We start from the raw sequence: 13,332 nt of genomic DNA, 5'->3' as shown, positions 1-13,332 counted from the left end.
TTCCACGATTCACAGTAACTACAGCATTTTATATTCTTATGGCACAATGGTTTTTTGTGAATTCTACATTTTTGAAATAGGTCATCATTGATCAATGTCTCTGTAACCTTTCATATTTGCCTTTCCCCAGTTATCTCTCAGCCTCCGCTTGTTATCTTGAAAATCTCTCTCCCACATATCTAACAAATAGTTACCAATTAGAATTTCTGTGGTCTACTTTTCTAAAAAGGTAGAATCCAGAACCAGGGGGGGGAGGGGGTCACAGTTTAAGAATAAGGGGTCGACCATTTAGGACTGAGATGAGGAAAACCTTTTTCATCCAGAGAGTTGCGAATCTGTGGAATTCTCTGCCACAGAAGGCAGTGGAGGCCGATTCACTGGATGTTTTCAAGAGAGAGTTGGATATAGCTCGAAGATAGATACAAAAAGCTGGAGTAACTTAGCGGGACAGGCAGCATCTCTGGAGAGAAGGAATGGGCTGACGAAGGGTCTTGATCAGAAACGTCTCTCCAGAGATGCTGCCTGTCCCGCTGAGTTACTCCTGCATTTTGTGTCCACCTTCCTTTTATTCGGGAGATTTAAGGATTTAAGGATAAGGCGACGTACTTTTTGATGACTTTCACAGCCCATGCTCTCTTCCCCGCATCCTGCCTTGCTTGGATTCCTCTCCAACAAGTCTCGATCTTGATTGCTGCAGGAAAATAACAAATACACGATTAGTCCCTCTCGGGAATATTCTCCCAACTTATGTGGCATGGTGGCGCAGCGCTAGAGTTGCTGCCTCACCGCGCCAGAGACCCGGGTTCGATCCTGACGACGGGTGCTGTCTGTACGGAGTGTGCACGTTTTCCCCGCGACCCGTGTGGGTTTTCTCCGAGATCTTCGGGTTCCCCCACACTCCAAATTCGTACAGGTTTGTAGGTTAATTGGCTTGGTGTAAATGCAACTTGTCCCTGGTGTATGTAGGATAGTGTTAGTGTGCGGGGATCGCTGGTCGGCGCGGGCCGAAGGGCCTGTTTCCGCGCTGTATCTCCGAGTGTTCCCAGGGACGCATTCAGAGACTGACGTCAAGATGCTGCTGGAAGGTCATCAGCTCGGTGAAAGACGCTCTTTGGACTGCCCGAGCGTTGTTGACCACCCAGCGGATCGAGTTGTCCGTCGGGGAATGTTGCCGACTGGCCCGCTCCAGACTGCAGGAGTACGTGCAGACGTACGCACTGAAGCTCGGTGCAACCAACGGCAAGACTCTGCGGGGGAGGACCACTGTCTAGGGTCCTTCCACTGCCGGCCACTGGGGGGGGGGGGGGGGGGCAGAGTGTGGTGGAGAAGCCCCTCAGAAATAAGGGAAGGGATTCCACGGCAGTGGGTCACATGAGTGGCAAGGGTCGGGGATAAAATTGTGGAATTGTTGGAATGTGTGTACAGCCTCCGAGAATGTCGGATGGAGTTTGGTGAGGATCATGTATCTTATATATTTATTTTTCGAATAATGTACATTTTGAAATTTAAAAAAAATCTCTAAACTAAACTAAACTAAACTAATGGAACAATGCCAAGTGATCTGGGATCAGAATCAAATATAACAGTTAATGTTTTAATTTGTGTTGCTAACGTTTGTTGGATAGAAACATAGAAAATAGGTGCAGGAGTAGGCCATTCGGCCCTTCGAGCCTGCACCCCCATTCAATATGATCATGGCTGATCATCCAACTCGGTATCCTGTACCTGCCTTCTCTCCATACCTTCTGATCCCCTTAGCCACAAGGGCCACATCTAACTCCCTCTTAAATATAGCCAATGAACTGGCCTCGACTACCTTCTGTGACAGAGAGTTCCAGAGATTCACCACTCTCTGTGTGAAAAAAGTTCTTCTCATCTCAGTTTTAAAGGATTTCCCCCTTATCCTTAAGCTGTGAACCCTTGTTCTGGACTTCCCCAACATCGGGAACAATCTTCCTGCATCTAGCCTGTCCAACCCCTTAAGAATTTGTAAGTTTCTATAAGATCCCCTCTCAATCTCCTAAATTCTAGAGAGTATAAACCAAGTCTATCCAGTCTTTCTTCATAAGACAGTCCTGACATCCCAGGAATCAGTCTGGTGAACCTTCTCTGCACTCCCTCTATGGCAATAATGTCCTTCCTCAGATTTGGAGACCAAAACTGTACGCAATACTCCAGGTGTGGTCTCACCAAGACCCTGTACAACTGCAGTAGAACCTCCCTGCTCCTATACTCAAATCCTTTTGCTATGAAATGTATCACCTCCAGATGCATGGATCAATATATCACCTCCAGATCCCTGCCATTGGCAGTCTAGCATGCCTAGAACCAACAGGGCACCAGAATGAAGAAGTGTCTCGACCCACGAAACGTCACCCATTCCTTCTCTCCAGAGATGTTGCCTGTCCCGCTGAGTTACTCCAGCATTTTGTGCCTATCCAGGGCACCAGAATTATCCAAATTGACAGCCAGTCAAGAAACATTTCCTCAACGCATCCCAACTTTTCTCTAAGCAAGTGCAAGTCCTGTCAGGCGAGGCAGGGTGTTCACCTCCACCTCCTCCGACCTCATCTACCGTATCCGCTGTTCCAGGTGTGGACTCCTGTATAGGGGTGAGACCAAGCGCAGGCTCGACGATCGTTCCGCTGAACACCTCCGCTCAGTCCGCCTGGGCCGACTCGATCTCCCGGTTGCCGAACACTTTAACTCCCCCTCCCGTTCCCACACTGAGCTTCCTGTCCTGGGCCTCCTCCACTGCCAGAGTGAGGCCCATCCCAGTGCACCTCATATTCCGCTTGGGCAGCTTACACCTCAGCGATAATAACATTGACATTGACTTCTCTAACTTTAAGTAGTGGTCTCACCCTCCCCTGCCGCTTTCCCCCCGGGGCTAACGTTCCTGGATAAGAATCAACCGAGGCAAAATGGAAGGAGAGTAACGCATTTAGACATTTCACTCTTACCTGCCTTTTTCTGCTTCTGAAACTCTCCCCTCTGGAGTTTGCCTTTATATTTGGCCTGCAACTTGGCAACTGAAAGAAAGAGCACAGTAAGACCCCTCACAGTTAGCGGTACCCAGGAACGTTCCAACACTTTAATAGGAATCTGAGGGGTAACTGTTTCACGCAGAGGGTACAGGCTGCATGAAGCAAGCTGCCGGAGGAGGTAGTTGAGGCTGGGACTATATCAACGTTTAAGAAACAGCTGGACAGGTACGTGGATAGGACAGGTTTAGAGGGATATGGACCAACAGGTGGGACTCGTGTAGATGGGACATGTTGGCCAGTGTGGGCAAGTTGGGCTGAAGGGCCTGTTTCCACGCTGTATCACTCTGTAACTCTAAATAAGCGGTAACGATTTGTAATAGCATTTATTTTAGTAAAATAAAGCATTAACGATGTCTGATAGGCAACTCAGAGGAGAAAATGCAGACAGATTTTGGCAGCAAATTTCAGTCGAAATCTCAGCAGCTGAAGGAACGATCTTCATAGCGAAGTGATGGAAAAACATAGACAATAGGTGCAGGAGGAGGCCATTCGGCCCTTCGAGCCAGCACCGCCATTCAATGTGATCATGGCTGATCATCCACAATCAGTACCCCGTTCCTGCTTTCTCCCCACATCCCTCGAATTCCATTAGCCCTAAGAGCTCCATCTAACTCTCTCTTGAATACACCCAATGAATTGGCCTCCACTGCCTTCTGAGGCAGAGAATTCCACAGATTCACAACTCTCTGGGTGAAAAAGTTTTTCCTCAACTCAGTCCAAGATGGCCGACCCCTTATTCTTGAACTGTGACCCCTGGTTCTGGTCTCCTCCAACATAGGGAACTCTTTTCCTGCATCTACCCTGTCCAATCCCTTAAGCTGTTTAAATGTAAACCTCTCATCCTTCTAAATTCCAGTGAATATAAGCCCAGTCGATCCATTCTTTCATTATATGTCAGTCCCGCCATCCCGGGAACAGGTTTGTCTTCTCACCCAAGGCATTCTTGCTGGCTTGATACGCATCTTCGGTGGCAAATAAAGTCTTTGGGAATCGAATAAATATCTTTGTTCTGAAAAACAAAATAAGTTTATTTTAGTTTTTAGTTTGGTTTAGAGATACAACGCCTTCGTTCCAACGAGGGGCGAGTCTGTGGAATTCTCTGCCTCAGAGGGCGGTGGAGGCAGGTTCAATGGATGCTTTCAAGAGAGAGCTAGATAGGGCTCTTAAAGATAGCGGAGTCAGGGGATATGGGGAGAAGGCAGGAACGGGATACTGACTGGGGATGATCAGCCATGATCACATTGAACGGCGGTGCTGGCTCAAAGGGCCGAATGGCCTACTCCTGCACCTATTGTCTATTGAATCCATGCCGACTAGCGATCCCCGCACACTAACACTATCCTGCACAATTTACAGTTTTTACCAAGCCAATTAACCTACAATCCTGTATGCCTTTGGAGTGTGGGAGAAAACCGGAGCACCCGGAGAAAACACACACAGATCATGAGCAGAACGCACAAACTCGGTTCAGACAGCACCCATAGTCAGGATTGAACCCGGGTCTCTGGCGCTGTAGGACAGCAAACTCTACCGCTGCGCCACCGTGCCATCCTTTGTGCCACATAGTCTTTCCGCCGTTTGGTTGGCACACAACAAAAAAACACAGGGTCTGTTGCACTTAGTGAATAGGGAACAGCGAAAGGCTTGGATAGAGTGGATGTGGAGAAGATGTTTCCACTAGTGGGAGAGTCTAGGACCAGAGGGCACAGCCTCGGATTTAAAGGACGTTCCTTTCCGAAGATGAGGAGGAATTTCTTTAGTCAGAGGGTGGTGAATCTGTGGACTTCTTAGCCACAGAAGGCTGTGGAGGCCAAGTCAGTGGATATTTTTAAGGCCGAAATAGATAGATAGATTCCTGATTAGTGCAGGTGACAACGGTTACGGGGAGGAGGCAGGTGAGTGGGGCTAGGAGGGAGTGATATATCAGCCATGACTGGACGGCAGAGTAGACTTGATGGGCCGAATGGCCTAATTCTGCACCTGTCACTTGCGATCTAATGATCTTATGATCTTACTTTCCCATCTTGTATTCGTCCTGCTTGTAGCCAATGTGCTTCACCAGTCGTTCAACCCCCTCGGATGCAGGTCCGTGCCAGTTCGGCCACGTGTCTGGGCACAACATCTTATACCTGCAGGATAAGAACATTGAATTCTCGATGTGAATCACGTCACCGCCCGTGGCACAGTCTTAGTCACGTCTACGGACAGCACCCCTAGTCACGATCGAACCCGCGTCTCTGAAGCCGTGAGGCAGCAACTCTAACGCTGCACCAGCGTGGGGGAAAAACAGCCTTGATTGCACTAGAGACGGAGTGCAGAATAGTTTACATAAGTGTGAGTTTATGTAAGTGTGAGTTTCTGTAAGTGTGAGTTTATGTAAGTGTGAGTTTATGCAAGTGTGAGTTTATGCAAGTGTGAGTTTATGTAAGTGTGAGTTTACGTAAGTGAGTTTACGTAAGTGTGAGTTTCTGTAAGTGTGAGTTTATGTAAGTGTGAGTTTGTGTAAGTGTGAGTTTATGTAAGTGCGAGTTTATGCAAGTGTGAGTTTATGCAAGTGTGAGTTTATGCAAGTGTGAGTTTATGCAAGTGTGAGTTTATGTAAGTGTGAGTTTATGCAAGTGTGAGTTTATGTAGTGCGAGTTTATGCAAGTGTGAGTTTATGCAAGTGTGAGTTTATGTAAGTGTGAGTTTATGCAAGTGTGAGTTTATGTAAGTGTGCGTTTACGTAAGTGAGTTTACGTAAGTGAGTTTACGTAAGTGTGAGTTTCTGTAAGTGTGAGTTTGTGTAAGTGTGAGTTTGTGTAAGTGTGAGTTTATGTAGTGCGAGTTTATGCAAGTGTGAGTTTATGCAAGTGTGAGTTTATGCAAGTGTGAGTTTATGCAAGTGTGAGTTTATGTAAGTGTGAGTTTATGCAAGTGTGAGTTTATGTAAGTGTGAGTTTACGTAAGTGAGTTTACGTAAGTGTGAGTTTCTGTAAGTGTGAGTTTATGTAAGTGTGGGTTTATGTAAGTGTGAGTTTATGTAGTGCGAGTTTATGCAAGTGTGAGTTTGTGCAAGTGTGAGTTTATGGAAGTGTGAGTTTACGTAAGTGTGAGTTTCTGTAAGAGGCCTGTAGTGTAAGTAGGAGAGTGTCTGTACCCTCCAAACTAAACACGTATCCTGGCAACAAGTATCAAGTCCTGGCAACATCCTTGTAAATCTTCTCTGTACCCTTCCCAGCTTGACCACATCTTTCCTATAACACGGTGCCAAGATCTGAACACAATACTCTGAATGCGGCCTCACCAATGCCCTACACAACTGCAGCAAGACCTCCCAACGTCTATACTACATCTTCCTTTTCATTGTTAAAACAGTCCCTTCAACAGCCTTACTTGGCTGATGCCGTTACCTTTTCAAGAAGGGGTCGAACTTTCTGCGGTAGGCGAATCCTGCCCGCCTCACACGCAGGTGTTCCATGAGGCCGAGATACTTCACCTGATGTCTGACCAACACGTTGTCAAACCTGCCTGTGATGGGAGCGAGAGGGAAGAGGGAGGAGGGAAGGGGGGGGGGGGGGGGGGGGGGGGGGGGGGGGGGGGGGGGGGGGGGGGGTAGGATGTGGAATGAAGAGAAGAATAAATTAGTTTCCGTAGCAATTAGTATCGGCAGATGCCGGTTCACAAAATAAATCACAAAGTGCCGGAGTAACGCAGTGATTCAGGCAGCATCTCTGGAAACCATGGACCTCCCCCAGCAGCTCGTTCCATACACCCACCTAGGAGCACAGGGTCCTAGAATCTATCTCCCCCTCTCCTTAAAACTACATCTTCTGGTCCTCGGTTCTACCACACTGGGCAAGAAACTCTGCCGTGGTTAAATGTGTTGGAAGGAACTGCAGATGCTGGTTTACACTGAACATAGACCCAAAATGCTGGAGTAACTCAGCGGGACGGTCAACATCTTAGGAGAGAAGGAATGGGTGACGTTTTTGGTTGAGACCTTCAGACCCGAAACGTCACCCGTACCTTCTCTCCAGAGATGCTGCCCGTCCCGCTGAGTTACTCCAGCATTCTGTGTCTATCTTCAGGTTTGTAGGTTAATTGGGTTGGTATAATTGTAAATGGTCCCTCGTGCCTGTAGAGTAGCATTAGTGTAGGGTCGGCACGGAGTCGGTGGGCCGAAGGGCCTGTTTCCATGCTGTATCTCTGAGCTAAAAGAACTAAGAAGATGTTAGGTCTTTGTGTGATGAGGAAGATGAGGGGGACTTAGGGTAGGGTTGCCAACTGTCCGATATTAGCCGGGACATCCCGTATATTGGGTTAGATTGGTTTGTCCTGTACGGGACCGCCCTTGTCCCGTATTTGACCGCTGCTACTCGGTTCGAGGGGACTGTCGGGTCGTCCGGCCCCGCCTCGCCCGTCCCGACGTAGTGCAGCCCGTGGAGTGCAGCAGCAGCAACGCTTCACCCGTGGCCCCGTCGGTCGGTCGGCATCCCGGCCAGCTGTCTGACCTCCGGACCTTCGCTTACCGCCGACACCACCACCGATCATCGGTTCATGAGTTGGACGGGGCGCCGGACTTTGCGCGCGATATCGCGCGGCCCGGGCCAAAACTCCTCTGCTGGCCCCCCGGCTGGGCTTTGTGTGCAGTCCAGCACCCGGGGCCAACTCATCATTCACCCAGCCATGGCCGAGTCGGGAATTTGTCCCATATTTGGGAGTGGGAAAGTTGGTGACCCTAACTGAGGAACGCTTACAGATTCAACGCGCCAACATTTTACACATCCCCTGCCCGCTGCTCCAAGGTCGGCCACATACCTGGCTGTTTGGCATCATTGGGCTTCACGCAACGCACATACGAAGGCTCCTTGGACATCAAGATGTCAATAAGACCCGCCAAACTGTACTTGAATTGTGTGGCCACCTATTACAGGATAAACACATGCACAAAAACATCAGCAGAGTTAAGGTCATAAGTGATAGGAGCAGAATTAGGCCATTCGGCCCATCGAGTGTACTCGACAATTCAATCACACCTGATCTTCCCCATAACCTCTGACACCCGTACTAATCAAGAATATTTACTATATTGCTATATTTAATAGAAACATAGAAAATAGGTGCAGGAGTAGGCCATTCGGCCCTTCGAGCCTGCACCGCCATTCAATATGATCATGGCTGATCATCCAACTCAGTATCCCATCCCTGCCTTCTCTCCATACCCCCTGATCCCTTTAGCCACAAGGGCCACGTCTAACTCCCTCTTAAATATAGCCAATGAACTGTGGCCTCAACTACCTTCTGTGGCAGAGAATTCCACAGATTCACCACTCTCTGTGTAAACAATGAGCCATGATCATATTGAATGGCGGTGCTGGCTCGAAGGGCCGAATGGCCTACTCCTGCACCTATTTTCTATCTTTCTATGTTGTGGATCCCTGAGCTTACAACAACTGGGACTTGAAAATGGCGCCTCTGTATACTATCTCAGTGTACTACCGCTGTACATTTGTACTGTATCTGAGATTCCTATCTAAGATGTACCTCTCAGTGCCTAATGCAAAGTGACACTTGGACTGAACTGTTTTACAACAGTGGATTTCTCCGTACCTCGGAACACGTGACAAAATCGCACACCGCACCGTGACGTTGATACTCACCGTCTCAGGCCTTTTCTTTGTGTCTAGTTCGGACGTGACGAAACAGTCCTTCACTATGAAGTTAGTGGAGCTACACATGACCTGTGGGGGTGGATAGTCGAGAGACAGAGACAGAGAGATTTAGAACGTCGAACATGGAGCGACACAGCGCAGGAGCAGGCCGACACTTGCTGCATTCAACAGAACTTCTATTTATTTCTATCGATTTTTAAAAATTTTCTCTTTTTTTCTTTCCTCTCCATATAACCATATAACCATATAACAATTACAGCACGGAAACAGGCCATCTCGGCCCTACAAGTCCGTGCCGAACAACTTTTTTTCCCTTAGTCCCACCTGCCTGCACTCATACCATAACCCTCCATTCCCTTCTCATCCAAATGCCTATCCAATTTATTTTTAAATGATACCAATGAACCTGCCTCCACCACTTCCACTGGAAGCTCATTCCACACCGCTACCACTCTCTGAGTAAAGAAGTTCCCCCTCATGTTACCCCTAAACTTCTGTCCCTTAATTCTGAAGTCATGTCCTCTCATTTGAATCTTCCCTATTCTCAAAGGGAAAAGCTTGTCCACATCAACTCTGTCTATCCCTCTCATCATTTTAAAGACCTCTATCAAGTCCCCCCTTAACCTTCTGCGCTCCAGAGAATAAAGACCTAACTTATTCAACCTATCTCTGTAACTCTCTTTCTATCTCTAAATATAATTAAACAATTAGAAGCAGTGTAAATGAGGACCCCAGATATTTTGATAGCTGGGACCCCGGGACCCCAGATACTAATAACAAAGTCTGTGTTGGTTTGGAGTATGATATGCATATGCTTCTAATAAAAAATGAATTAAAAAAAAAAAAAAAAAGATCTCCTCTGCCTGCATGTCAGGTGGGCAAGGACACTCTCTCTGGATCTCAGGATACTTTCAAGAGAGAGCAAGATAGGGCTCTTAAAAATAGCGGAGTCAGGGGATATGGGGAGCAGGCAGGAATGGAGTACTGATTGTGGATGGTATACAAAAATGCTGGAGAAACTCAGCGGGTGCAGCAGCATCTATGGAGCGAAGGAAATAGGCAACGTTTCGGGACGAAACGTTGCCTATTTCCTTCGCTCCATAGATGCTGCTGCACCCGTTGAGTTTCTCCAGCATTTTTGTACACCTTTGATTTTCCAGCATCTGCAGTTAGATACTTCTTAAATACTGATTGTGGATGATCAGCCATGATCACATTGAATGGCTCGAAGGTGCTGGCTCGAAGGGCCGAATGGCCTACTCCTGCACCTATTGACTATTGTCTATTGTCCATAAGGTGGTTCATAAGTGATAGGAGCAGAATTAGGCCATTCGGCCCATCAAGTCTACTCCGCCATTCAATCATGGCTGATCTATCCCCATTCTCCTGCCTTCCCCCCCCTAACCTCTGACACCCGTACTGATCATCAAGGTGGTCAAGAAGGCACACCTGCCTTCATTGAGAAGGGATTTGAGTACAAATGTTGAGACATCATGATACAGCTGTACTGGCCATTGGTGAGACCACACCAGTACAATGTGCAGTTCTGATCTCCCAGCTCATAGCCAGAAAGCGGGGAAACAGGCCCTTCGGCCCAACTTGCCCATGCTGACCAACATGCCCCATCTACACTACCTGCATTTGGCCCATACCCCTCTAACCCTGTCCTATCCATGTACCTGTCGAAATGTCTTTAACACTTTGTGATAGTCCCAGTCTCAACTACCTCCTCCGGCAGCTCGTTCCATACACCCACCACCTTTTCTGTAAAAAAGTTGCCCCTCCGGTTCCTATTAAATCTAACCCCCCCCCCCCCCCCCCCTCCCCCTCCTTGCCCCATTGCTCCCTCCCACCTCAAACCTGTCATCTGGTTCTTGATTCCGCTGCTCTGGGTAAAAGACCTGATGCATTCCCCTCATGATCTTATATGCCTCCATAAGATCACCCCTCATCCTCCTGCGCTCCAAGCGCTAGAGTCCTAGCCTGTCTAACTTCTCCCTGTAACTCAGGCCCTCAAGTCCTGGCAACATCCTCGTAAATCTTCCCTGCACCCTAAACAAAATCCCAGCATTTTTTGTTTTTTTTTATTAAAGTCGAGCTTACCTCTTTGAGATTCCTGTACAAGAGGTCATTGTTTTTATCCAGAAACCCTGGAAGGAAAAAAGATATGTCCTCTTAGAATGCTAGGTGGCACAGCGGTAGAGTTTGCTGCCTCACAGCGCCAGAGACCCGGGTTCGATCCTGACCGTGGGTGCTGTCTGTACGGAGTTTGCACGTTCTCCCCGTGACCTGCGTGGGGTTTCTCCGGGATCTCCGGTTTCCTCCCACACTCCACAGACGCACAGGTTTGGAGGTTAATTGGCCTGGTGTGAATGTAAAATTGTCCCTAGTGTGTGTAGGATAGTGTTAGTGTGCAGGGATCGCTGGTCGGCGTGGACTCGGTGAGCTGAAGGGCCTGTTTTCACACTGTATCTCTAAACGTTTAATTTCGGGTCTGAAGAAGGGTCTCGACCCGAAACGTCGATTATTCCTTCTCTCCATAGATGCTGCCTCACCCGCTGAGTTTCTCCAGCATTTTTGTCTATCTTCGATTTTTCCAGCATCTGCAGTTCCTTCTTAAACTAAACATTTAAACCTAATCGGGTTAACTAACTTCCTGACTAACTAACGCCCCAAAGACGTGCAGGTTTGTAGGTTGGAAGAAAGGTCTCGACCCGAAACGTCACCCATTCCTTCTCTCCAGAGATGCAGCCCGTCCCGCTGAGTTACTCCAGCATTTTGTGCCTATCTTCGGTTTAAACCAGCATCTGCAGTTCCTTCTCGCACATTTCCTCGACTCACCTGTTACATTGTAAGTAACTTCTCCTGCGTAGTGTATCAGCCTGAAGTCACCCCTACACATGGTCTTCCTTGTCTTCTGATCGGCCAACTTGTGTCTGCAAATCAATAGACAGCAAAGGTAACCTTGGATGGATTACAGACCCTTTACCGACTCTAAATTAAAATCAACGCCGCTCAGTTGAAGGTTAGGTTGGGCGATGTTGGCCACTTAATTTTAGTTTAGTTTAGAGATACAGCGCGGAAACTGACCCTTCGGCCCGCCAAGTCCGTGCCGACCAGCGATCCCCGCACACTAACACTATCCTACACACACTAGGGCCAATTTTACATTTATACATTTTTACCGAAGCGAATTCTACTACAAACCTGTACGTGTTTGGAGTGTGGGAGGAAGCCGGAAATCTCGGAGAGAATCCATGCAGGTCACGGGGAGACCGTCCAAATTCTGCACAGGCAGCGCCCGTAGTCAGGATCGAACCCGGATCTCTACCGCTACGCCACCGTGCCGCCCAGGGTGGTTTATCACCATCGCGAAAATCAACAGAACTTTCTGTTCTAGGTGGCGCAGCGGCAGAGCTGCCGCCTCACAGCGCCGGAGACCCGGGTTCGATCCTGACTGCGGCTGCTGCCCGTACGGAGCTTGTACGTTCTCCCCGTGACCTGCGTGGGTTTTCTTCAGGTTGCTCGGGTTTCCTCCCACGTGCGGGTTTGTCGGCTAATTGGCTTGGTGTGAGTTGTAAATGGTCCCTGGTGTGATCGTGTAGGATCGTGTTGGTGTGCGGGGATCGCTGGTCGGCGCAGACTCCCCGCTGTACCTCTGAACTAAACCAGGACTCTAAACCAGAGTGTCCCCAAACCAAACGAAGCCGAACAAAGGCGGTGGACTCACACGGCACAGGTACGTACGTCAGGAAGTGAGGGTGAGCGGGCACTTTCTCCTCCAGGCGAAGCAGGAAGGTGAGATCTGTGGCCTCTCCGGGTCTCAGGCATTCTTCATCCTGATGGCGAAGAGAAAAAATCGTCACTCAAGCCATCCGCCTTCACTTTTGTTTTAGACAATAGACAATGGAAAATAGGTGCAGGAGGAGGCCATACGGCCCTTCGAGCCAGCACCGCCATTCACTGTGATCATGGCTGATCATCCACAATCAGTACCCCGTTCCTGCCTTCCCCTGACTCCGCTATCTTTGAGAGCTCTATCTAACTCTCTCTTGAAAGCATCCAGAGAATTGGCCTCCACCGCCCTCTGAGGCAGAGAATTCCACAGATTCACAACCCCTCTGTGTGAAAAAGTGTTTCCTCATCTCCGTTCTTAATGGCTTACCCCTTTTTCTTAAACTGTGTGGCCCCTGGTTCTGGACTTCCCCCACCATCGGGAACATGTCTCCTGCCTCTAGCGTGTCCAATCCCTTAATAATCTTATATGTGTTAGTCTTAGTTCAGTCTAGTTTATTGTCACATGCACCGAGGTACAGTGAAAAGCTTTCGTTGCGTGCTAACCAGTCAGCGGAAAGACAATACGTGATTACAATCGAGCCGTCCACAGTGTACAGATACGCGATAAGGGAATAACGTTTAGTGCAAGGTAAAGCAGTCAGGATCAAACCCGGGTCTCTGGCGTTGTGAGGCAGCGACTATCTCGCTGCGCCATCGTGCCGCGCCTAATTTCTTACCAGGATGGAGATAATTCCTTTGTGTTTTTGTTCCACGAGGTCACAGATGATCTTGTTGTTGAAATATTGGATTGGCTCCCACTGAAGGAAAATAAATAATTTAAAAAAGCCATGTTT

General features: G+C 48.4%; 1 protein-coding gene across 2 annotated transcripts in view; it reads right to left on the bottom strand.

Moving 5' to 3' along the window:
• Window positions 1–13,332, bottom strand: part of myo1ha (myosin IHa) — a 43,051-nt gene that overhangs the window by 9,942 nt on the left and 19,777 nt on the right. For both annotated transcript variants that reach the window (XM_055655373.1, XM_055655374.1), the window contains exons 12-22: window positions 13,216–13,296; window positions 12,449–12,540; window positions 11,543–11,637; window positions 10,805–10,851; window positions 8,690–8,770; window positions 7,848–7,953; window positions 6,440–6,557; window positions 5,063–5,176; window positions 3,980–4,056; window positions 2,964–3,032; window positions 607–691 (exon numbers count right to left, since the gene is read on the bottom strand). In XM_055655373.1, coding sequence (XP_055511348.1) covers window positions 607–691; window positions 2,964–3,032; window positions 3,980–4,056; window positions 5,063–5,176; window positions 6,440–6,557; window positions 7,848–7,953; window positions 8,690–8,770; window positions 10,805–10,851; window positions 11,543–11,637; window positions 12,449–12,540; window positions 13,216–13,296 — 965 coding nt within the window. The remainder of the gene's footprint in view (window positions 1–606; window positions 692–2,963; window positions 3,033–3,979; window positions 4,057–5,062; window positions 5,177–6,439; window positions 6,558–7,847; window positions 7,954–8,689; window positions 8,771–10,804; window positions 10,852–11,542; window positions 11,638–12,448; window positions 12,541–13,215; window positions 13,297–13,332) is intronic.

Source organism: Leucoraja erinacea, chromosome 25, assembly GCF_028641065.1.
Source record: "Leucoraja erinacea ecotype New England chromosome 25, Leri_hhj_1, whole genome shotgun sequence".
Taxonomy (NCBI): Eukaryota; Metazoa; Chordata; class Chondrichthyes; order Rajiformes; family Rajidae; genus Leucoraja; species Leucoraja erinaceus.
Note: the sequence above shows the minus strand (reverse complement) of the source record. Positions and strands in the feature narration are given on the sequence as shown.